We start from the raw sequence: 25,338 nt of genomic DNA on the forward strand, positions 1-25,338 counted from the left end.
AAAGTAAAAGGGAAATCCTTTGGTTTCCTTCCTCCTTGAAGTACTTAAAAAATACTTGATTTTATATGCGCAGGTAAATTCTGGATACTGTTACTCTTTTTTTTAAAATTTATTTTAAAGATTTTTATTTATTCATTTGAGAGAGAGACAGAGCACAAGCGGCGGGGGGCGGGGGGGGGTGGGGGGCAGGAGCAGAGGGAGAGGGAGAAGCATACTCCCTGCTGAGCTAGGAGTCCTGCGATGGAGGAGATCAGGACCTGAGCCAAAGGCAGCCAGTTTAACCATCGGAGCCACCCAGGCGCCGCTGGATACTGTTAACTCTTTAATGAAAAAAAATCTTGGGGTTATATAGACTTTGATAGGCCGTATACATTTACTAGTCCCTAAAGAGTCTTGTACCTGTTTCAGTATGTTCCAGGAGATGCACCACTTTACTGTAAGTTTTTTATTTTGCATTGTTTGGGAGCTAAGTAGGAAAATCTTGAATCATAACCTGTTGATTTTTCTTTTCCCACACTCTTTAATCTATGAGATAAAACAGATCCAGGTCACTATAATGATGTTACTTAAAATGAGTACTCCCCTTTAATTACACTTCTAGACTTGATCTACCTGTTGTAATCTGTATCTTATGTTTATTACGTGAATGAATCAGGCTGCTTTTTCTAGATAAATGTTTCTTAAAAATGTTCTTTTAGTGTCAAATTTTGACCTTTCACTGTAAGATAATTTTAACAGTTTGAGTATATAATGGGCACTTGATTTTCTACATCTTAGCCACTCAGAAGGCCTTTGTGTAAATTGATTTTGATCATGTCTTTTGTATAAAAAAAGCCACAAAAATTGTTTTGGGGAGAAAGTTTTGCTTCCAGTTGGGTGCCTTAGTGTGATACTCCTTTTTAAAAAAATACTAAGTACATTTTGAATGAAAAGCTTGAGAAATAATGAATACTAACAATTTATTATTCATATTTTGGCAGAAGATTAACAATTTAAAAAATTTTTCAGTTAGGGGCGCCTGGGTAGCGCAGTCGTTAAGCGTCTGCCTTCAGCTCAGGGCTTGATCCCGGCATTCCAGATCGAGTCCCACATCGGGCTCCAACCCTGGGAGCCTGCTTCTTCCTCTCCCACTCCCCTGCTGTGTTCCCTCTCTCGCTGGCTGTCTCTATCTCTGTCAAATAAATAAATAAAATCTTAAAAAAAAAAAAACTTTTTGAGTTAAATTTTCATCTCGGAATGTAAAGTGCTACATTGTTAGAATGTTTTGGTGTTTCAGATGACCTGAAAAGAAGACACCATTTGACCTAATAGATTGAAGAGAATTGAATTTTGAGGGAAACTTGTAGTTAAAAATATTTTAGATTTTGAGATAGTATAAATACAAAAATCAGGATTTGTATGGCAGCTTGTGTTTGTTTTTATGTCATGAGCCTGAGAATCCCAATTCCTTTATTTTGGTAATCTAAGGTCTTAGGAGCATCTAAAGTAAAATTATTAAGATTTTTTCAAAGAAACACTTTGTTACAAATGTGATTCATCTGGGGGAAAAGTGAATATAGACAAGAATTAGTATTCACTGAAAAATAATGAATCCTAAAGGACTTTGTAAAGACCACTACATTTTTAATTTTTAAATTTTTTCTGGGGAGAAAGATTGAGCATGAGCAGGTGGGGAGGGACAGAGGGGGAAGGAGAGAGATAATCTTTTTTAAGTTAAATTAAATTAAATTTTATTTTTTAAATTTAAATTCTATTAATGAATATATAGTATAGGAGAGAGATAATTTTTTTTTTAAGATTTTATTTATTTATTTGACAGAGAGAGAGACAGCCAGTGAGAGAGGGAACAGAAGCAGGGGAAGTGGGAAAGGAAGAAGCAGGCTCCCAGTGGGGCAGGGAGCCCGACGTGGGGCTCGATCCCAGGACTCAGGGATCACGCCCTGAGCCGAAGGTAGCCACTTAACGACTAAACCACCCAGGCGCCCCAGGAGAGAGATAATTTTTTTTTTTTTATTTTTTAAAAGATTTTATTTATTTATGTGACAGAGAGACAGCCAGCGAGAGAGGGAACATAGCAGGGGAGTGGGAGAGGAAGAAGCAGGCTCCTAGCGGAGGAGCCTGATGTGGGGCTCGATCCCATAACGCCGGGATCACGCCCTGAGCCGAAGGCAGACGCTTAACGACTGCGCTACCCAGGCGCCCCAGGAGAGAGATAATCTTTTTTTTTTTTTTTTAAAGATTTTATTTATTTATTTGACAGAGATACAGCCAGCGAGAGAGGGAACACAAGCAGGGGAGTGGGAGAGGAAGAAGCAGGCTCACAGCGGAGGAGCTCGATGTGGGGCTCGATGTGGGGCTCTATGTGGGGCTCTATGTGGGGCTCGATCCCATAACACCAGGATCACGCCCTGAGCCGAAGGCAGACGCTCAACCGCTGTGCCACCCAGGCGCCCCCAGGAGAGAGATAATCTTAAGCAGGCTACACACCCAGCGCAGAGCCTGACACATGGCTCGATCTCACAACCCTGGGATTATGACCTGAGCCGAAATCAAGAGTAGGACACTTAACTGACTGAGCCATCCAGGCGCCCAAGACTGCTTAATTTTTAAAAAAATTACTGTCACTTGGTGAAATAACTTTTCTTTTGAGAGCTCAGTAATTGGATGAAGATAGAGGTAAAAGAGGAACTAGAACTTTGAAGTTTTCATAAACGATTTGAAATAGATTGTGAGTTTTTTTGGGGGGAGAAATCTGGGCTTATATATTTAAAGGCAAGTTTATCAACATAATTATTATAATTTTTTATAAAGTAAGGATTATTTTGGTTAAAAATTTTACTATATATTCTTCTTTATCTTGTATGTAGAAATTCACAAATACCTGTGCTAGCCTAGATAGATGTTGTAGCTTACAGATATTTTCAGTAAAGAATCCCATTTTTGTCAGCTGATATTTATTTAGCTACTAGACATTTATTTGACTGGGATGCTGTGGGTGTGCGTGTGCATGCACATGTCTCTGTCCTTCTGTATTGCTGGAGGAGGCACCCTAAAGAATGTGACATGCATTTAATGTCTCTAGAATAATAGAAACACAAACTCTAAGATACAGACAAAATTAAATCTTTGATAAGACTAACTGTATACTTAACTGTAGTATGTGTGAAAATTTTGTTTTGTGGTCAGATGATGAGAGAGGAGTGAGGTTAGGCAGAAATGTAACCACTTGTGTTAAACTGCTGAGGCACATTAGAATTTATAGGTAGTATTGGTTAAGGTCTTTCCAAACTGAGGCTTTTCCTGAAATGAGGTTTAAAACCTCTAAATCATGAAATGCCTTGGGTTTATATGGGAAAGGGAGAATAAGTAATGATTACTAGTAGCCTAGTACTGCATTGGTAGTATGCTCCAGATAACTAAAGGTGTAGAAAATTGTAACATAATGATCATCTAATGTAAAGTAATGCTGTCTTCGTTTAAAAAATTTAGGAAAGGGGTGCCTGGGTGGCTCAGTCGTTAAGCATCTGCCTTCGGCCCAGGGCGTGCGTGATCCCAGGGTCCTGGGATCGAGCCCTGCATTGGGCTCCCTCCTCCCCTGGGAACCTGCTTCTTCCTCTCCCACTCCCCCTGCTTGTGTTCCCTCTCTCGCTGGCTGTCTCTCTGTCAAATAAATAAGAAAAAAAAATTTAGGAAAAAAGATAAAAATAAATACAAAATTTAGGAAACGTAGATACAGGGAAATATCTCCACCCACTCCCCTTTTCAAAAATAAAGGAGACTTCATAATCATAAAAGACTTATTGGAGCTTTCATTTAAGCAGTGAACTCACCTAGTTACATTTTAAGTGATTAACTTTGGGGAACACTGATTTAAGAAACTTTTTAAGGCATATATATTATTGTATAGGCAGGCCAGTTCTTAAAATCCCAGTATTCTCTCTTTCCATACTCAAGTATTTAATATTCTGTCTCCTTTTTGTTCTTTTTCGTCTTTATAAAGAGAAATGGTAATGGAAAAAGGATGACAATAATCTATGATTATAAGGTAATTGGACTGATTGAAGAATAAATTTTTATTTTTCCCTTTTAAAACAGATCCTTCATTAGCAACGAAATAAAAGCCAAGTAAGCATTGTCTTCTTCAGAGGAACAAAAAGCTTATTGTGCTTTTTTTCCAGTGATGTTGCTATTGTTCACAAAAAGTTTTAGATTTCGTTTGTACAATGATTTCAGGGTTAGCATCTTATGTTTTTGAATAATTTAAGTATGTACAATTTCAACGATTCGGTTTTGCATACACTAAAATTCATTTGGAGCCAAGACTTGTAAATAAACTGATCAAACTGAGTTAATATTATGTTGGGTCCAAAGCCAAAGTATATCATGAAGTAGTAAAATTGACTTTTCTATGTGGTTTTAAGTGAGTTCAGAAAATTTGATATGTATAGTCTTCCAAGGAAAGATATGTTAATACACCAATTTCATTACTTTATGTGTACTTTGTATACAAAGGTGCTAAAAATGAAATACTTTCCAAGGGGTGTAGCATATTAGATTGAGTTTTGTTGTTTTCTGGGGGAAAGGAGGGCTGGAGTTTTTTGTTTTTGCATTTTTGACAGTATGAGTACATGTAACAGTTTGAGTTTTTACGTATATCCTTTAGTCATCCTGGTTCTGACCTTTATTAGGCAAGGGCATTTATAATTAACATTTAATATTTAATATTTAAAATTGAGCATGAGGAGTGCCGGAGTAACCCAAAACATTAGAATATTTTAGTTAAGAAAATTTGTACAAACAGGAGTGGGCGATAACAGGCTTCCAGTTACGGAATGAGTAAGTCACAGGGATGAAAGGTACAGCATGTGGAATATAGCCAGTTAGTGGTATTGTAATAGCATTGTGTGATGACAGATGGGAGCTACACTTGTGGTGAGCACAGCATAATGTATAGACTTGTTGAATAAGGTGTTATGCCCCTGAAACTACTATAACATTGTGTATCAAGTATACTTCTATTAAAAGAAAATTTTGTGCAAACTGTATAGATAATAGAACAGAAGATAATCATATATTTACTATTTTCTGAATGGCCTTTCCCTTTTTTTAATTTTTGAAAATAACAATCTTTGGGTATTTAAAAAATATCTTAGTAAGTTTACATTGACAATTATTTTATTATGTAGCAATTTAGTTTTTGTTTTTGACTTTCTAATTATACAGAAGCATACTGTGCATTTTAAGTCTTCATGTTTTGATGATCATTTGAGTATCTTACTGAATTAACATTTGTTTTCCTCCACCCATAAGGGAGAATTGTACGATGACTATTTTGAGAAATTAGCTAAGTTTTCATTTGTCAGGTTAGAATGTGTAATAAAATATTTTGGAGAAATTATTAAATGGTTCAAGGACTTTATTCTTCCTACAGTTTATTGTTTGAATAAATTTGTCATTGTTTGATTTTTATTTTGTTAAACCCAATAATAAATGTCTGTGACCATTGCTGCTAATGGTATCAGTTAACTTTACGGTACATGTTAAGCTTAAGCCTCTTCTTTGGACTTTGTATTATATAGAGTTGAAAACAGAGTAAATTCAGTTTATAATCTGTTATTAAAGTTCTTCTTGAAGTAATGAAATGACTCATAGCAAGTATATTTTGTTAATTGATATATTACCGATCTTAGAGTAAAATAATGTCATCTTTATTCTGAAAAAAGTAATATTACTGACATTTTAAAGATTAAAATGATTCCACCAGTATTGCGTTTCTTGCTTCTTTAAATGAATGTTGATGTGTTTGCATATTAAATATAATTGTGTTCTAGGTTAACTTCTCAGCCTGGTGCTACATTACCAAACGGACATAGTAGCTTATGTGAGTATTCTGTTATGAAACTGGTTAGTATTGAAATTCTTACTAATGTTGTTAGTAAGTGTTAAAGCGGGGTAAAACAGTGATTTATTAGTATGTTCAACATACAGTTGGAAATGACTCGATTTCAGTCATAGTGAATACTTACGTAATTGTTAAACATTGAGAAATCAGTACAAATGAAATTATTTAAATTATTATGACATTGTAAATGGTTATCAAATTTTAGATTATTGGATATTAAAGCCATTTAAGAGGTTATATTAAATTTTTTGTAGTCTTTTAAAAGTAATTTTTGATGTATTTTTTCTTTTTTCTTTTTATACTCTGTACTTTGAAATGTAAATCTCTTTCTTCTTGTAGCCCTTCGAAGTCATCCCCTTCGAGGGGAAAAGAAGGGAGATGGGGACCTTTCTTGTATAAATGGTGACATGGAAGTCAGAAAAAGTTGTCGTTCCAGGAAAAACAGATTTGAAAGCGTGAACCAGAGTTTGTTATTTGATCAACTAGTAAATAGGTATGAATGCTTACGCGGTAAGCAGTTTAATTTATTTATTTAATTGATTTTACAGATTTCAAAATTTCAAAATCAGATTTCAGATTTCAAAAAAAATCAGTGATTTTTAAGCTAGTTATGTTTTAAAAAATAATTTAAGCACTGACTTAGTAATAAATGCAATTATTTTAAAACTTAATTTGAATTAATAGTGGTTAGCAATAATCAGTTTCTAGTCTGTTTACTAGATTTAATAGTTTATGAAATAGCTAAGTTTTCTCATCCTTTTAAGTTTTTGTGCATAAATAATATAAAAAGTAATTTTATTCTGTCTTTACTATTATAGTCCTTTAATATTTGCTCACTAACAATTTGTTTTTGACAATTTTCAAGCAACATTAAATTCCATTATTGATGTGTAGTAAGTGTACTTCTGTTTAGTCAAGATTTTGAATTTAAGGTCTTTTGGGACTGGGTATATGGGATATAGTTAGTGAATGAACCTAGCAGATTGCTCAGTATCTCCATGAAATGAAATTTTATTCTTCTCAGATGATAAATTATCCTACTTAATCTTTGCAATGACCTGGAGAGGGGAGGTCAGTGTAATTCCTGTTTTACAAGAGAGGAAATTATATTCTATACTGGTAATGTCAAATTCAGGTATTAGTTATTATTTGTTAAGCACTTTGATAATCATCTGGACACACAGTAAGTGCTATATAAATGTGTTTAAAAGATAAAATGTGATCATGTCAGCCTCTATTTCGTGGAGGTCAGTGTTGTCTAATTTTTAAAAATAATCTGTTCACTATGGACTCTGGAAAACAAAGTGAGGCTTCAGAGGGGAGGGGTTGGGGGATTGGGATAGGCTGGTGATGGGTATTAAAGAGGGCACGTATTGCATGGTGCACTGGGTGTTATATGCAAGTAATGAATCATGGAACTTTATGTCAAAAACTAGGGATGTACTGGGGCGCCTGGGTGGCACAGTGGTTAAGCGTCTGCCTTCGGCTCAGGGCATGATCCCGGCGTTACGGGATCGAGCCCCACGTCAGGCTCTTCCACTATGAGCCTGCTTCTTCCTCTCCCACTCCACCTGCTTGTGTTCCCTCTCTCGCTGGCTGTCTCTATCTCTGTCAAATAAATAAATAAAATCTTTAAAAAAACCCCAAAAACTAGGGATGTACTGTATGGTGACTAACATAATATAATAAACAATTATTATAAAAAAGTAAAAAAAAAAATAAAAGAAAAAAAATCTGTTCAGTTAACCTTATGTTGGCTTTAAACTTTTTTTAAAGTAGGTTCCACGCCCAGCGTGGAGCCCAGTGCAGGGCTTGAACTCACGACCCTGAGATCAAGACCTGAGCTGAAATCAAGAGACATTTTACCTATTGAGCCACCCAGGCACCCCTGGCTTTAACCTTTTTTGTTTGTTTGGTTTTTTTTTCTTTTTCTTTCTTCCCCCCAGCTTTAAACTTTTCACAGATTCTTTATCCTATAAATTTTTTTTTAAAGATTTTATTTATTTGAGAGAGAGAGAATGAGAGAGAGCATGAGAGGGGGGAGGGTCAGAGGGAGAAGCAGACTCCCCGCTGAGCAGGGAGCCCCATGTGGGACTCAATCTTGGCACTCCAGGATCATGACCTGAGCCGAAGGCAGTAGCTTAACCAACTGAGCCACCCAGGCGCCCTATCCTATAAATTTTCATAACACCGTCTTGAAATAAAAATATTGAATTCTTTTTTTCATTGCCTTGGATCTGGTAGGCAGTTATTTATAGTGGCGTTGTGGGGTTACATATTTGGAGTATTACAGATTCTATTTTTAAGTAATCTTGATACTCAATATAGGGCTCGAACTTATAACCCTGAGATCAAGAGTTGTATACTGTACTGACTGGGCCAGCCAGATGCCCCAAAATTTTGGGAGTATTATAAACAAATGTTCCATTTTGTAAGTTTTATTATAATAAATATATTAAGGTAAAAGATGTTCTGGATTTTGGGGGGACATTATCTTCTGATGGATGCTGATTCAGAAGGATATTGGTATGCCGTGTACAGTTACATATCAGAGATAATTTAATTATGCTTTGATGAAGAGCTCTTTCACATGTATGACACATTGTGTGGTCTCACAGTTGTCTAAATCCTACTTTTATTATGTGATTGTAGTACTGCTGAAGCTGTACTACAGGAAATGGACAATATTAACATCAGACGGAATCGTCGGTCAGGAGAAGTAGAACGACTTAGAATGTGGACAGATACAGAATTTGTGAGTATATTAACTTTAACAGCCTTGGCAGATGTTTTTTATTTTGGTTGAGGAATTCAAAGGGAGGGTGAGCAGCATTTGGATTTTCTTGAGTTTACAGAATTGTTCCTTTCTTTTTTCCGTTTTACTTTGGGATTTTATGTTTGCTTCTATCCTTACTCTACTTGCCACAATCTTCCCCAAAAGACCCTTTGCGCTTTTGCCACAAGAGTCATCTTAAAGTACCACTCTGATTTTGTTACTTTTCTGATTTGGACATTTAATATTCTTTTTATTATGTACTGAATTAATTAAAAACACCTTGACCTTCATAATCTGGTTTCAACTTTATCTTCTCACACACCATTGCCCAAATATAAACACATCATTCTTGTTCCTTTATCCTTAACTTCTGGTAATACTTTTGGTTAGGGACTGCTGCAATCCTACCTTTGTTTCAAGGTTCATCTCAAATGCTGCCTTCCTTCCCTTTCCTTAGCAACAGGATGATCATCTCTCTGAATTCTACAGTATATTGTACCTTTCTTTATGGCATTTAGTTTGTTTTACTTTGTTTTATAGTTACCTGTGACTTGTCTTATTCCATCCTACTAGACTATAACTTGCTTCAGGGAGAAAGTATGTTCATGGCATTGTGGTTTTAAATTTTCAAATATTTTATAAGTTTGTTTTATTTTTTCCTCCGGTCCCTTACATTTATTGAATTCTGGAACCTCCATTTTACACGAAGCTGTGCCTTCAAATAGCTGCTGAGTAAATTTCAAGAGTGGTCATGTACCATTGGGTTATGATACTTATAGATAGGAATAAATTTCATGTTAATATTTGACAGCTTTCTCTCTCTAAAAGGAAAACATGGATATGTATTCAAGAGTGAAAAGGCGAAGAAAATCACTGAGAAGAAATAGTTATGGGATACAGAATCATCATGAGGTCTCTACTGAGGGTGAAGAAGAAGGTTCGTAAAGTACCTTATGAAGTAAATACTACAAGTTCAGGTTGGGGGGAGGAAAAACATATACAAGTAATATATGCGTAATATTGTTGGGTGGGTGAGTTTTGGTTTTAGAGGTCTATATTGTATAATTTGGAATAATTTTTATTTGGCATTCTGAGTTTTCACCGTCATCTGGAAAAATGCCTTTATACTATACACCGTTATGTAATTTATCTTATTAGTAGCCTTCAAGTGACCTAATCTGGTGTGGCATTTGCCATCGGCTGATTTGTTGTTAGGTGAGGCCTCTTTTGTCTTTAGATACTTCTAACTGGAAGCCTCTATCCACAGTCACCTTCTGTCTATATCCTCTGAATGTCTGATTATTTGGGTCCCAAGTTTAGTTATGGACCAAGAAGTAAATGGTGAGTTCAGAGAAAGAAGGCCTGCTAACGTTAGTGGAAGGGGTTGTACTGCTCTTTCCTGAGACTTTTCTGGGTTCTGAACTGAAGAACCCTGGCTGAATTTGTAGGGCTGGAGCTGGCAACATGATGAAAGTACATTTGCCCCAAAGATTATAAATCAATGACTAGTAAGTACCCTTATAGAATTTAATTCTGTAGGTGTTAATCTTTATTGAAATGGATTTTCAGAAGATTCGGTGTATTGTAAGTGCAGGATAGTTGTATTTTATCAGGAAACCTTACCAGTTCCTGCTATTTGTATAGCTTAGATGGAGATGAAGGGGTTTATTTCTCAGATTCTCTAATTAATAGATTTTTTGAAGAGCTGATATTTCTAATGAAGGTACTTTATTGAGCGGATGTTGTTGTTGTTACGACTAGACACTCTATATTGCTTCCTTTGGAGAAAATCAGTATAGGTGAGACAGATTTATAATGTGACTTTTGCCTTTTCATTAACTGAACACCTATGTAGAGTTTTCCAAAGTATATTTGCCATGTATAGAATTTCTTCCCACAGTTTTATTGTGCAGGTGTTTCTCAAAACGTAATAATTTTTGAGGATTTAAAGAGACTTATTTGGGTAAAAGTAATTTATTTAGATGATGATATTGTATTTACTGATTTCCTCCAGAACTTAGTAATAAAAATTTTTATAAACTTAGAATAAGCTTTCAGATGTCATTACTAAAATATGAAGACCTTTGCATTTTTAGTCTGTTTCACTTATTATCACTGGTGATTTTAAAATTTTTCCTGTGCCTTGATATGGTTGTGCTATATTGACAGTTCCTGTGGTTAAAAAGTTAAGCACGAAGTATATTGCATTTGGGGACCATAAGCCAATAAATTTTCATCAGAGTTTTATTTTATTTCATTTATTTATGTATTTTTAAAGATCTTAGTTTTAAGTAATGTCTACACCAAACATGGGGTTTGAACTCAAAAACCTGAGATCAAGAGTTGCATGCTTTACCACCTGAGCCATCCAGGCACCCCAGACTTCTGTTTTAAACTGTAAATCGGGGTGCCTGTCTGGCTCAGTCTAAGCGTCTGCCTTTGGCTCAGGTCATGATCCTGGAGTCCTGGGATCAAAGTCCTGCATTGGCCTCTCTGCTCAGTGGGGAGTCTCCTTCTCCCTCTGCCCCTAACCCTGCTCGTGTGTTCTCTCACTCTCAAATAAATAAAATATTTAAAAATATATATATAAATAAGTAAAAAAACTGGTTTGGCTATAACTATGCTTTGACATCTATTTATAGTTTATTTTTTTAAAGATTTCATTTATTTGAGAGAGAGATACAGGAGAGTGAGAGAGAGCACAAGTGGGGAGGAGAGGGAGAAGCAGTCTCCCCACGGAGCAGGGAGCCCCACATGGGGCTCGATCCTAGGACCCTGAGATCAAGACCTGAGACGAAGGCAGATGCTTAACTGACTGAGCAACCCAGACATCCCCAGCCAAACCATTTCTTAAAAATAAACTTTTAGGATTTATTTCTGGAGTGTAGAGTTAGGTGAATTATAAAGTGATTACTTATGTCAAGAAATAAACCATTAATACCCCAGAAATCGGCTTCGTGCTCCCTCCCAATTTCTACCTGCATTTTCTTACCAAAATAGAACTAATTTGTGCTTATCTGTTGTCAGCAGGCCTAACAAACCATTATACTGCCAACAAAAATTGCTCTTGCTGTAACATTAGTAATTATCTTGTAAGCATATTCTTTTGAACTACCAAGTGGTATTTGAATACTAACCTTATTCACTGGTGGGTAACTGGCCATTAAATGAAGTTTGATGCAGTCAAATTTTGATTAATCGTCTATTACGGTTTTGTATGACCAAAGAGATGGAAAGATCATAAGTATACCTAGGTTATTTAGCAGAGAGCTATATTATTTGTAGGAAAGGCATTTTTTTTTTAACATCTGTCTAGGTTGATTTTTAATTGTATTCATATGTGCTGTATCATAAAATGTTGACTCTTTTAAATGTCAGCTGTGCAGAGTAAAAGACAAAATGTAAATACTCATTTCTAGAGTGAACCAATCCTTGTGGATTAAAACAGTGATTCTTTTCTTTTGTGTGTGGGGGAATTAGAATCTCAAGAGGAGGATGGAGATATAGAAGTTGAAGAGGCAGAAGGAGAAGAAAATGATAGACCATATAATTTGAGACAAAGGAAAACAGTGGATAGATACCAAGCACCTCCAATAGGTAAGAAATGCTGAAGAACTTTTTTGTAGTTGAGCAGCTTATTCTGCTCCACCCCTTTAAAAAAAAATAGTGCTGCTGAATTTAAAGATTTTATTTTTAAGTGATCTCTACACCCCATGTGGGACCTGAACTCAAGACCCCAAGAGTTGTGTGCACTACTGGCTGAGCCAGACAGGCGCCTCTAGTGTATCTGAATTTAGAAGAATGGAATCTCTTATAGTTCCATTCATCTTTTTTAATATATACTTCTGTTCACACACACAACTGAAAGAATGTTGAAGTACCTAGTTGCGATATAGAATTACATACAGCATGTACATTTTATTTAAAGACTCTTAAATTTAGTAAATACTGCTCATACTTTTGTAATACTTTAGATTTTATAGAACACTTTCATTTATAGCAGTTCTTTTATGGCAAGTATCTCTATGTTCCAAGTGGTTAAGTAGTTTAGCCAAAGTCACAAAACTGGTAGGACTACAGCTTGGCCAATAATCTAGGGTTATTTGTTTATTTATTTTTTAAAACTAATCTCTACCCCCAACATGGGGCTCAAATTCATGCTCCATTCACATGCTCCATTGTCTGAACCAGCCAGGTGCCCTAGTTTTTTTTGTTTTGTTTTATTAAGGAGGAAACTTTTATCTTAATGTTGTTAAGATAATGATAGGTAATCAGTTCCATAAGTGCTGTTTTATTGACTTTTCATCACTATTGATCCCTATAATTTTTTTAAAATTGAGACATAGTAATCCATGTATCCTGAAATTCACCATTTTTGCTGGGTTTTGTTGGTTTTTAATCTGTATAATCCATTGGTTTTTAGTAAATTTATATTTTATAAATATATATTTATAAATAAATATTTTATTATTTCCACACTTTCATTCCCCCAGCCCTTGACAACCACTAATGTACTTTCTGTCTGTAGATTTGCCTTTATGTGACCTTTTGTGTCTAGCTTCTTTCACTTAGCATAATGTTTTTAAGGAAGGACTGAGATATTTATATTAGATATTTATACTCAGACTTTTTTTTTTTTGAAGATTTTATTTATCTGAGAGAGAGAGAGAGAGAGGGAGGGAGAAAGAGCATGAGAGGGATGAGGAGCAGAGGGAGAAGCAGACTTCCTGCTCAGCAGGGAGCCCAATGCCAGGCTCAATCCCGGGAGTCCAGGATTGTGACCTGAGCTGAAGGCAGACGCTTAACTGACTGAGCCACCCAGGCGCCCCTGTACTTGGACTCTTACGCTCTAAAATGATGATTGAATCTCTGGAAGGGGTGGATCAGAGTTCTCTCACTAGAGGCTTGCCTCTAGTTTATGCAAACTTGGTATGCAGACATTACACCAGTTAGGAGTCACTGTCACAGATAGCCCTATTGATAATGGGGGAGATACGTAAAGATAGGAAAAAGATTATGAACCGTTTTTCTAGATTAAAAAAAATGTTTATTGGGGTATAATTGAAATATAGCCTACTGCAATTGCAAATATTTAATACATACAGTTTGTCAAGTTGGAAATACCTTAAGTATATACCTGTGAAACTGTCATCACCATCAAGATGATGAACATGTTTATCAACCCCCCAAATATCTTGCTGCCTGTTTGTAATCTACTCGTAACCTTCTGGAGCCATCCCCATCCCAATCCTCAGGCAGCCACTGATCTCATCTGCTTTCTCTAACCATAGATGAGTTCACATTTTCTTGAATTTTATGTACAATATATATTCTTTTTTGTCTGACTTCATTTACTCAGCATAATTGTAAGACTCATCCATGTTGTTGAAAATAACACTGGTGTATTTCTTTTTATTACCAAGTAGCATTCCATTGTATGGATGTACCATAATTTGTTTATTCATTTGTGGATGGACATTTGGATTGTTGACATTTTTAGTATTTTGCTGTTATAAAGTTGTTAGGAACATTCATGTGCAAGTCTTTGAACATATTTTTTTCATTTTCCTTATAAACACTGAGGAGTGGAATGGGTTTTGTGATTAGGTTTATGTTTAATGTGCTAAGAAATTGCCAGACTGTTTTCCAAAGCGATTGTACCACTTACATTCTCCCTAAGAATATATGAGAGTCCAGTTGCACCATTCTCTTGCACACACTTGGTATGGTTCGTTTTTGAAATTAATTTTAATACATATTTACTGTAGTTTAAATTTCCATTTCCCAAATGATGTCGAGCATTTTATGTGCTGCTTTGCCAGCGTTATCTCTGGTGAAGTGTCTGTTCAAATCTCTTGCCAATTTTTTCAGTTGAGTTGTTTATTTTTTTAATACTGAGTTTGAGAGTTCCTCATATATTCTGGATTTCAGTTCTTTATCAGATATGTGATTTGCAAATATTTTTTCAGTCTGTAGCTTGCCTCCTTTAATTTCTTTTTTTTTTTTTTTTAAGATTTTATTTATTTATTTGACAGAGATAGAGACAGCCAGAGAGAGAGGGAACACAAGCAGGGGGAGTGGGAGAGGAAGAAGCAGGCTCATAGCGGAAGAGCCTGATGTGGGGCTCCATCCCATAACGCCGAGATCACACCCTGAGCTGAAGGCAGATGCTTAACCACCGTGCCACCCAGGCACCCCTTGCCTCCTTTAATTTCTTAATAGTGACTTTCAAAGAGCAGAATTTATGATTTTGATGAACTCCAATTTATTAATTTTTGTAATGGATTATGCTTTTGGTGTGGTATCTAAAAGTTTTTTTTTGTTTAACCCCAAATCATGAAGATTTAATTTAACATCTTTTTCGAAAGTTTATTTGCAACTTAGCTATTACCTACCACAAAGCTTTTGTTGTTACTGTGCTCTTTGTAGATAGCATTTGGAACTTGAACACATATGACCAGCTTCTATTCAGAAAGTTAACAGAAGTAATTTCTATTCCTTTAATATATCAGGTTATCAATTATTATTAGTTATTTCTATGTTGTCTTTTTTTTTTCTTTTTTTAAAGTACCAGCTCATCAAAAAAAGAGGGAAAACACACTGTTTGATATTCACAGATCTCCAGCAAGAAGGAGCCATATCAGGTATGTTTTGTTGGTATTCGAAAGGAGGAAAAATTTATATCTGTCATTTAGATATTTCCTTTAAATAATACATAACAAAATGCCTTATAATTAGAATATAGGTATTGATGGTGCTTGTAATGTCAGTGAGGGACTAAATGGCATCTTTCTTTAAGGGACTGGTAGTTATTTTCTTACATGTGACTATTCTCTTCCTGGTTCAGTTTGCTTGGAATAGTTACTGTTTTTTGTTTTTGTTTTTTAAGGATTTCATTTATTTATTTGACAGAGAGAGAGACAGCCAGTGAGAGAGGGAACACAAGCAGGGGGGGTGGGAGAGGAAGAAGCAGGCTCCCAGCAGAGCAGGGAGCCTGATGTGGGGCTCAGTCCGAGAACCCTGGGATCACGCCCTGAACCGAAGGCAGGCTTAACGACTGAGCTACCCAGGCGCCCCTGGAATAGTTACTGTTTTAACAGTTACGTTCCCTAAAGCTCTCTGGTGGTTTCTTAGTAGAGTTGAATCCAAACAACTCACATTGCTTTCACTTGAAACACTGGTTCATTTAGTCTTTACTATTTTTCCCCCTTTTGCCTCCCCCCCTTTTTTTAAAAGATTTTATTTATTTATTTGAGACCGAGAGAGAGAGAGAGAGAGAGAGAGTGTGTGCATGAGTGGAGGGGGGTCGCAGAGTGAGAGGGAGAAGCAGACTCCCCACTGAGCAGGGAGCCTGACTCAGGGCTCTATCCCAGGACCCCGAGATCATGACCTGAGCTGAAGACAGACGCTTAACTGACTGAGTCACCCAGGCACCCCTTATTGGCCATTTTTATATATTCTGTGTAAAGATTTCTATTTAAATCTTTTGCCCATCTTAAAATCAAGTCGTTTGCCTTCTTACTGAGTTTTAAGAGTTTTATTAAAAGTATGTTCTAAACATAAATCTTTTGTCACATGTATATGTATTACAAGTGTTTCCTCCATTGTTCGACTTGCCATTTGTTCTCATAATGATGTGTTTTGAAGAGCAAATGTTTAAAAATTTTTTTAAGTGAATATTTAATTTTGGAACAATTTTAGCTTTGCAGAAAAGTTGCACAAATTGTGTAGAGTTTCCTTATAGCTCTTACCCAATTTTTGTCATTGTTAACATGTTGTGGCATGTTTGTTAAAACTAAAAACTGATATTGGTACATAAGTACTCACCAACCTCCAAGGTTTATTTGGATTTTAATAGTCTTTTTCATTAATGTTCCTTTTCTGCTACAGAATACAGTTCAGGGTACTACCATATTACATGTAGTTGTCATGTCTCCACAGTTTCCTCTGGTCTGTGACAGTTTTTTGTCTTCCTTGTTTTTCATGATCTTGATAATCTTGAAGAATCCTGTTCCTGTATCTTTTTTTTTTTTAAAGATTTTATTTATTTATTTGTCAGAGAGAGAGAGCACAAGCAGGGGCAACGGCAGGCAGAGGGAGAAGCAGGCTCCCTGCTGAGCAAGGAGCCCGATGTGGAACTTGATCCCAGGACCCTGGGATCATGACGTGAGCTGAAGGCAGACGCTCAATTGACTGAGCCACCCAGGCATCCCACCTGTCCCTGTATCTTGTGAAATGTCCCCCAATCTGTGTAATCATGTTTTTCTCTAGATGAAACTGGGGTTAGGGATTTTTGGAAAGATTGCCCAGGAGGAAAAGGGTCCTTCTTGTTGTATCACATCAGGGGGAAAATTATATCCACATGACATTACTGATAATGTTATGTTAACCATTATCACTTAGAGTCATATTTGCCATGTTTATCCACTGTAAAAGTACTGTTTTTTCCATTTCCATAGTCTATTTTTTATATAAACAAATCACTAAGTCTCACACACCTTCAAGGAAAGATAGTGGTTTGGGAATTGAGCTCCATCTCCTAGAGCAGAGAGTATCTACCTATATCACTTAAAATTATTTTGTAAGACTTTGGCATCCTCCCATTAAAAATATTTATTCAGTCATTTATATCAGTGTGGATGCATGCATATTTATTTTATACTTTGGGTTATAATGAAATACTGTGTTATTTTGTTGCTCAAATTGTACTGCTTTAGCCATTGGAAATTGAGGTTTTTCTCCAGTGTACCTTTTACATACCTCCATCCTTTTGTTTTTTGAGTACTTCTTTATTTTCTATCATTACAACATGTGCCAAGCTCATCATATAATTCTGTGACCCAGCTCTAGGATAAGCCATCTCACTAAGGATCCCTGTTTTCTTTTATTGGAGAATAATATTTAGAAGCCAGTATCTAGATACTGTGTGTATTTGTAGCTACAGGGCCTTCTTGTAGATAGCTAGGTAATCTATGTATGTATGTATACTGACTTATGTAACAGACACATTTATAATTCTTTCTGTATCTATCTGTATATTAAGCTACACATGAGTTCTTAATGAGGCCACTCTAATCCATTATCACAGAGTTTATCCTAACCTTTCTTGTTTGTCTTGTAACTTTCAGACATTGAGAGACCTGCCTAACTCCTACTATCTACTGTCCATCTCTTATTGCTTGTTTCAAATTTTTATGAAGATCAGAATATCCATTTTTCTTTTATAGTGTGTGTTTTTTTGAACTGTTCTTCCACCATAAAGTCACAAAGATTTTTATCCCATGTATTTTACGAGAAGTTTTATAGTTTTTTGTGTTTTATGGGAGGTAAATGTTGTGTTTTTTTCTGTACACGAATAACCAATATCTCAACATTACTTGATGAAAAAGCTGCCTCATTGAGGAGCAAGGAGCCCGATGTGGAACTTGAAGTACTTGGAACTTGGCTTGGTACTTCTGTCAAAAACCCAATTTCCTATATGCAGTCTAGGTCTAGTTCTGGATTTTGTGCTACTGATCAAGCATTGTACACTGTCTTGATTACTGTAGCTTTATAATACATCTTGAAAGCAGGTACTGTAAGTCCTCTAACTTTAGTCTTCTTTTTAAAGATTACTTTGGACATTTTATTTTAAATTTCTATTTTTATTTATCTTATTTATTTAAAGATTTTATTTATTTATTAGAAAGAGAGCTCGAGTGCATGGGGGGAGGGACAGAGGGAGAAGGAGACTTCCCAACAAACAGGGAGCCTGATGTGGGGCTTGATCCCAGGACTGGGATCATGACCTCAACTGAAGGCAGATGCTTAACAGACTGAGCCACCCAGGCGCGCCTACTTATTTATTTTTAAAGATTTTATTTATTTATTTGAGAGAGAGAGAGAGAGACAGTGCATAGGCAGGGGGGAAGGGCAGGGCAGAGGGAGAAGCAGGCTCCCCCTGAGTAGGGAGCCCGAGGCGGGGCTTGGTCCCACGACCTTGGGATCATGACCTGAGGTGAAGGCAGACATTTAATGGACAGGTGCCCCTACTTTGGATATTTTAGGTCCTTTGCATTTTCATTTAAATATTATAGTCAGCTTGTTAGTTCATTTCTCTTCAAAAAAAATAATTTGGATATTTTAGGTCCTTTGCATTTTCATTTAAATATTATAGTCAGCTTGTTAGTTCATTTCTCTTTAAAAAAAATAATTAATTTTAAAGTTTTTATCTGTTTACTCGACAGAGAGAAGGAGCACAAGCAGGGGAAGCAGCAGGCTGAGGGAGAGGGAGAAGCAGGCTCCCTGCTTGAGGGACCCTGGGATCATGAGCTGAAGGCAGACGCTTAAAGACTGAGCCACCCAGGCACCCCCCAAATTTATTTTTTTTAGAGAGAGAGAGAGCACGTACGTGCACATGCTTGGGGGGGGGGCAGAGGTAGAGAATCTTAAGCAGGTTCCACGCTCAGCATAAGTATGCAATACTCGATCTTACAACCCTGAGATGATGAGCTCAGCCAAAATCAAGAGTCCGATGCTTAACCTAGTGAGACTCCCAGGTGCTCCTCTTGTTTATTTATTTATTTTTTTAAAGTAATCTCTACATGCGATGTGGGTCTTGAAATCACAACCTGAGGTCAGGAGTTCAGCATCCTCTGACTTAGCCATCCAGGCACCCCTGTTAATTCCTACAGTAAAAGCTTGCTGGAAATTTGTTGGGTTATATTGAGACTGTAGGCCATATGGGGAGAATCAGTATTGTAATAATATTTAGTCTGCCAATCCATGGACATGTTATGTCATTTCATTTATTTAAGTCTTTTGAAATTTCTCTCAGCAGTGATTTGTAGTTTACAGTGTAGAGGTTTTTCATATCTTTTAAATTTATTTTTAAGTATTTTATTTTATGCTTCAGTGGAATTGCTTTTAAAAACTACTTACTGGATGCGTGGGTGGCTTAGTCGGTTAAGTGTCTTCGGCTCAGGTCATGATCCCAGTGTCCTGGGATGGAGTCCCACATCAGGCTTCCAGCTCAGCAGGGAGTCTGCTTCTCCCTCTGTCTGCCACTCCCCCTGCTTGTCCTCGCTCGCTCTCTCTCTCTCTCTCTGGCAAATGAATAAAATCTGTAAAAAAAAATAAAAAAAAATAACCCCCCCCCCCCCCCCCACTTTCTAGGGATGTCTGGCTGGCTCAGTCAGAAGAGCATGTGACTCTTGATTTTGGAGTTGTGAGTTCAAGCCTCACCTTGGGTATAGAGATTACTTATTATTATTTTTTAAAAATTTTATTTATTTATTTGAGAGAAAGAGAGCACAAGCAGGTGAAGGGACAGAGGGAGAGGGAGAAGCAGGCTCCCCGGTAAGCAATGAGCCCAATGCAGGACTTGATCCCAGAAGCCGGATCATGACCTGCGCGGAAGGGGGACGCTCAGCTGACTGAGCCACCCAGGTGCCCAACATTACTTAAATGAATAAATAAAAACTTAAAAAAAAAACTCTGTAAGAAAACTACTTTCTGTTTGCTACTAAGATTTAAAAATAGAATTGTTTTGTCTATTAACTTTGTATCCTGTGACCTTGGCAAATTTTGTTATTCTAGTAGTTGTTTTGTAGATTACTGAGTATTTTCTATATAAACCATATCATCTGCAAGTACAGACAGTTTCAATCTCTGTGAATTTTATTCTTTCCTATTGTAATGGCTAGGCTCCTCTGTACAGTGGTGAATAGAAGTTGTGACAGTGGGTATCTTTGTGTCATACCCGGTTTTTGGGGAAACGTTATTTCTCCAGTAAGTAGAGTATTAGCTGAAGGTTGTTTGTTTGCTTGCTTGTTTTGTTTTGTTTTTAAGATTTTATTTATTTATTTTGAGATAGTGAGAGAGAGCACAAGCCGGGGTGGGGGGGCTGGTGGGGAGGGGCGGGGGGGGGAGAAGCAGGCTCTCCAGGTCCTGGTACCAAGTTCCATGCAGGGAGCCTGCTTCTCCCTCTCCCTCTGCCCACTGCTCCCCCTGCTTGTGCTCTCTGGCTCGCTCTCTCTGTTAAATAAATAAATAAAATAAAAAAAAAAATAAAAATCTTAAAAAAAAAATAGAGTAGAATGGAGAGAAGTGGATGTTTTGTATCCTAACTTTAAAAGTAAGGAGTGAACTATGTGGAATTTAAGAAACAAAACAAATGAACAAAGGAAGAAAGAGTTAAACCAAAAAACAGACTCTTAACTATAGAGAACAAACTGTTACCAGAGGGGAGGGGGTGAGGGGATAGGGGAAATAGGTAAAGGGGATTAATAGTACACTTAGCCTGATGAGCACTGAGTAAAAAAATTTTTTTAAAAAGATTGTATTTATTTATTTGTAAGAGAGAGAGAGTACAAGCAGGGAGAGCAGCAGGCAGAGCAGGCAGAGGGAGAAGCAGGCTCCCCATCAAGCAGGGAGCCTGACGTGGAGCTCGATCCCAGGACCCTGGGATCATGATCTGAGCTGAAGGCAGACGCTTAACGACTGAGCCACCCAGGCATTCCTATTGTATTTTAATTTTGTAAGATTTTATTTGTGAGTAATCTCTATACCCAACGTGGGACTCAAACTCACAACCCTGAGATCAGGAGTAGCATGCTTTGCTGACTGAGCCAGCTGGGTGCCCCTCTATCTTGTATTGCTTCGACTGATAACATTTATATTTTTTCTGTGACACTTACTAAGTCTTACTTGATTAATTTGTTAGGTTAATCCTAAAAGTAAAAAACTAATATCTTTTACATTTCTATCAATAATGACTGTGTTTTTCACTGTAGGGCTAAGTTGGGTGTAAGGATTAAATATCCTTTTTTTTTTTTTCCCCAAATATTTATTTATTTGAGAGCAAGAGAGCAGAGGGAAGAGCAGAGGGGGAAGAAGAGGGAGGGGTAAGAATCCCAACCAGACTCCGCACCGAGTGCAGAGCCAGACGGGGGGCTCAATCCCACGACCCTGAGATCATGACCCCAGCCGAAACCAACCAAAAGTCGGCTGCCCAACCGGCTGAATCACCCAGCCGCCCCATGTTGGTTTTTCTTTTTTAATATTATTTAAGTAATCTCTGTACCCCACATGGGGCTTAAGCTCATCCTGAGATTAAGATTTGTGTGCTCTTCAGACTGAGCCAGGCAGGTGCTCCAACAGTGTGTTTTTTAAAACCATTTGCTGCTCTAATGATTTTAAGGATTTTACTCTCTTTAAATAGGAGAAAGAAGCATGCCATTCATAGTAGTGACACAACTTCTTCTGATGAAGAACGCTTTGAAAGAAGGAAATCAAAAAGCATGGCAAGAGCAAGAAATAGGTTAGTAAATTTTTTATTGTTATATCCATTGTAGAAAAAAGGGAGAACAGTTATTTTTTGAATGGGATTCTTATCTGCAGTAGCATTTTGCTAACACTGATATTCAATACATATTTTAGACTAGAGTAATGCACTGACTTGGTTTTTACTTAGTAATGCTTAGAATAGAAATCTAACCTTGGGGAACTTCTCATAAATTATTTACTATGTAAGTATTCAGTGAATGCAGGAACATAAAAGAAGAAGAGCCAAGGGAAGAGCCAGTCACTATGATAGTATTTCCTTGGCACCTCTTCTCTAATCCATATCCATTTAATGAAACTGATTTTTAGATGCTTACAATGATTACAGCACTCAGAGTAAGATTTGGTTTCTGTGGTTTTTTTTTTTTTTAAAGAATTGATTGATTGATTGATTGATTTGAGGGAGAACTTCGGGGAGAGAGAGAGAGCATGAGCCGGGAACAGGGGCAGGGAGAGAAGGAGAAGCAGACTCCTTGCTGATCAGGGAGCCTAACATGGGGCTCAGTCCCAGGACCCTGATATCATGACCTGGCCGAAGGCAGACACTTAACTGACTGAGCCACCCAGGCACCCCTGATCTGATTTCTAATAGAATCATCTCAGGAGCCCTTGGATTTTATTGGAAAATTGGTTTTGGTTTAGTGAGTGCCATCTGGTGGTCTTTGTCTACCTAGGGTAAATGACTGATTACTACATAGCTCACTAAAACCTCAGGAGTTTTCACTAGGTGAGAAAATGAGTATTTTGTCTAGTAAATAATTAGAATGTCAAATCATAATTTATTCTTTAAAATTTGAGTTAATTTTCTAGCTTACATTTATACTAGTAAAGATAAATTATATTTAGAAAATTTACATTTAACAAAGTATTTCTATAATATGTCATTATATATCTCTTGTAGAAGTACCAAATTTTCAGTTAGTGGGTCTTAGGAACAAGTTTGGATTGGTGTAGATTTTATCCTGAAAGAATTGCTCATGTGGATGATAGAAAGAAGATGTAAGAGAAAAAAAATCTAAGTTTATTTTTAAAATTTTTAAATTTTTAAAAAGGATTTTATTATTTGTGAGAAAGCGAAAGAGCACAAGCAGGGGAAGCAGCAGGCAGAGGGAGAAGGTAGGACTCGATCCCAGGACCCTGCGATCATGACCTGAGCCAAAGGCAGACAAACACTTAACCTACTGAGCAACACAGGTGTCCCAAAATCTAAGTGTAAATAAAAGAATTTAATGCCCATTTAATCTGAACTATTCTGATACTTGCTTTGGAAGTATATTTTTAAGGTTAAGTTAGGATTAAGAAATGTGAGTGAAAAATACATTCATTATAGAAACTATACTTTTTTGAGGCTGTTTATGTCAATCTTTTTGGTGTTTACCCAAGATTAAAAGAGGAAGTAGATTATATTTGTTTTAGGGGTGATAAATAATACAATGTAAGATTTTAGGTGGGTAAAGATGTATTTTAAGGTAGTTACACAAAAGGTAAAGGTTAGTTAGATCAAAAGTGATCTGGAATTGTTTTCCTTTGAATTAAAGGGAAAGAAATTTCTCTAACTGTGTAGACATATCCACATAATACCAGAGGATAAACTTTTTTTACAAAAAAAGTTTGAATTCATTTAATGGTGTATATAGCATACACATAGTAGATCTATTTTTATTTTATACTTGTATAATATCCAGTATCAGATATGTTGTTTTCTGAGTTGGAGTAGGTCGGGTTCTTTGGACAAATAAATAGTTATCTTGTTTGTTTTGTCTCATGAATACATTTATTTTTGGCCTGTTGAAAGGAACTTAGGAAAAGTACTTTAAAAATATGAAATCCTTGTTATTTTCTGAGTTTTGAGAAAAAGAAAGATGAAAATGTGTGAAACATTTACACTTATTTTGATGTTAAAAATGTAAAACTTCTAATGTTCTCTACTTGTATTTTTATGAATTTCAGATGTTTGCCTATGAACTTCAGAGCAGAAGATTTAGCTAGTGGTATTCTCCGAGAACGTGTCAAAGTGGGTGCAAGCTTGGCTGATGTTGATCCAATGAACATTGATAAATCAGTAAGTTTTGTAAATGTTTTTCTAGAAATAGCTTTTTTTAAAAATGTCATTTCTTGTTTCTAAAGCAATACTTAATAAAAATAAAAACTGAGATAACACCATTATTAGTGTTTTGATGCATATGATTTGGAACCTAGCACTCTAGTACCATGTGATGCTTACTCAGTTTTTCCCCCCCCATTTCAGTGTTACTGGCATATATAATAAAAAATGGGGGTAGGAAATGAGGCTGACAAATATGGCAAGGCCCCCTAAACCATGATATGTAGTAGGGTATTGTTGAAGCTGCTTGGATTTCATGATCAGATTTACATTGTAGATGGAGCACTCTATCATGTAGTTAATGAATTTGAGGGAAGCAGGGCTGGCATTAGGGAAACTGGTTTAGAGGTAGTTGTAACATAGTAATCTGGAGTAATGGTCGTGGTAGGGTAATGATGGAAAGAAGGAATAGGTGGATTTGACAGAATTCAGGAGAGAATTCAGGTTTAATGAATTGGGTGAATTTATTGCTTTTGGGGGGTGAGGGAGAGAAACAAGTTGAATGTATGACCTAGGTTTCTGGCTTAAGTGACTGGATGGGATCCACTCTGTGAGGTAGGGAACATTACAAAAAGAATGTATTTTGAGGGGTCAAGGTGATTTAGTTGCAAACGTGTTTAGGTGTCAGCGACACATCACAAATGGAAGTAACTTGTAGGAAATTAGTTATTCAGGTTTGGCATTAAGGAGCAATATCTAGAAAATCAGATGTGGGTCCCCAAAATAAAGATAGTTGAAATCACTGTGGGAAATGGGTTATAGTACCCAGAGTATGTAGTAGTATGAAAAGTGAGATAAGACTTAGTGGATATAGTAGTTTCTTACTGTTAGTATAATCTTTTTGGGGGAAATATTTTGGAATGAGGTTACTGCATAACCAAGATTTATTTGATTTTTTTCTTTGTTCCCATAAGCCTTTCTATACATCATAGTTTAACTGATTCTCATATGAGAAACTTAAGCTATGAAATGTAGTTGTGTAGTATTTCAAAATGATATGTTAGTTATCTCCAATCTGAAGTCATCGGGGAAAATATTTTAATCAAGGACCTTATTCAGAATATTGAATTAACAATCTCATATCTATGAGTGCACATTCTCAGAGGACCTTACCTTTTTTTTAAAAGTTTTTATTGAGAGAGCACGAATGGGTGTGAGTTGGGGGAGGGGTAGGGGAAGATGGGGAGAGAATCTCAAGCAGCCTCTGCGCTGAGCGTGGAGCCCGACGGGGGA

At 36.6% G+C, this 25,338-nt stretch overlaps 1 protein-coding gene across 3 annotated transcripts in view; it reads left to right on the forward strand.

Annotated features, from left to right (window-relative positions):
- Window positions 1–25,338, forward strand: part of ATAD2B (ATPase family AAA domain containing 2B) — a 148,934-nt gene that overhangs the window by 24,605 nt on the left and 98,991 nt on the right. For all 3 annotated transcript variants that reach the window (XM_026519592.4, XM_044390587.3, XM_057309379.1), the window contains exons 3-10: window positions 5,832–5,881; window positions 6,242–6,395; window positions 8,555–8,657; window positions 9,507–9,615; window positions 12,159–12,275; window positions 15,247–15,322; window positions 21,880–21,978; window positions 23,952–24,063. In XM_026519592.4, the coding sequence (XP_026375377.1) occupies window positions 5,832–5,881; window positions 6,242–6,395; window positions 8,555–8,657; window positions 9,507–9,615; window positions 12,159–12,275; window positions 15,247–15,322; window positions 21,880–21,978; window positions 23,952–24,063 (820 nt within the window). The remainder of the gene's footprint in view (window positions 1–5,831; window positions 5,882–6,241; window positions 6,396–8,554; window positions 8,658–9,506; window positions 9,616–12,158; window positions 12,276–15,246; window positions 15,323–21,879; window positions 21,979–23,951; window positions 24,064–25,338) is intronic.

This window comes from Ursus arctos, unplaced genomic scaffold (genome assembly GCF_023065955.2).
Source record: "Ursus arctos isolate Adak ecotype North America unplaced genomic scaffold, UrsArc2.0 scaffold_8, whole genome shotgun sequence".
NCBI classification, from domain to species: domain Eukaryota; kingdom Metazoa; phylum Chordata; class Mammalia; order Carnivora; family Ursidae; genus Ursus; species Ursus arctos.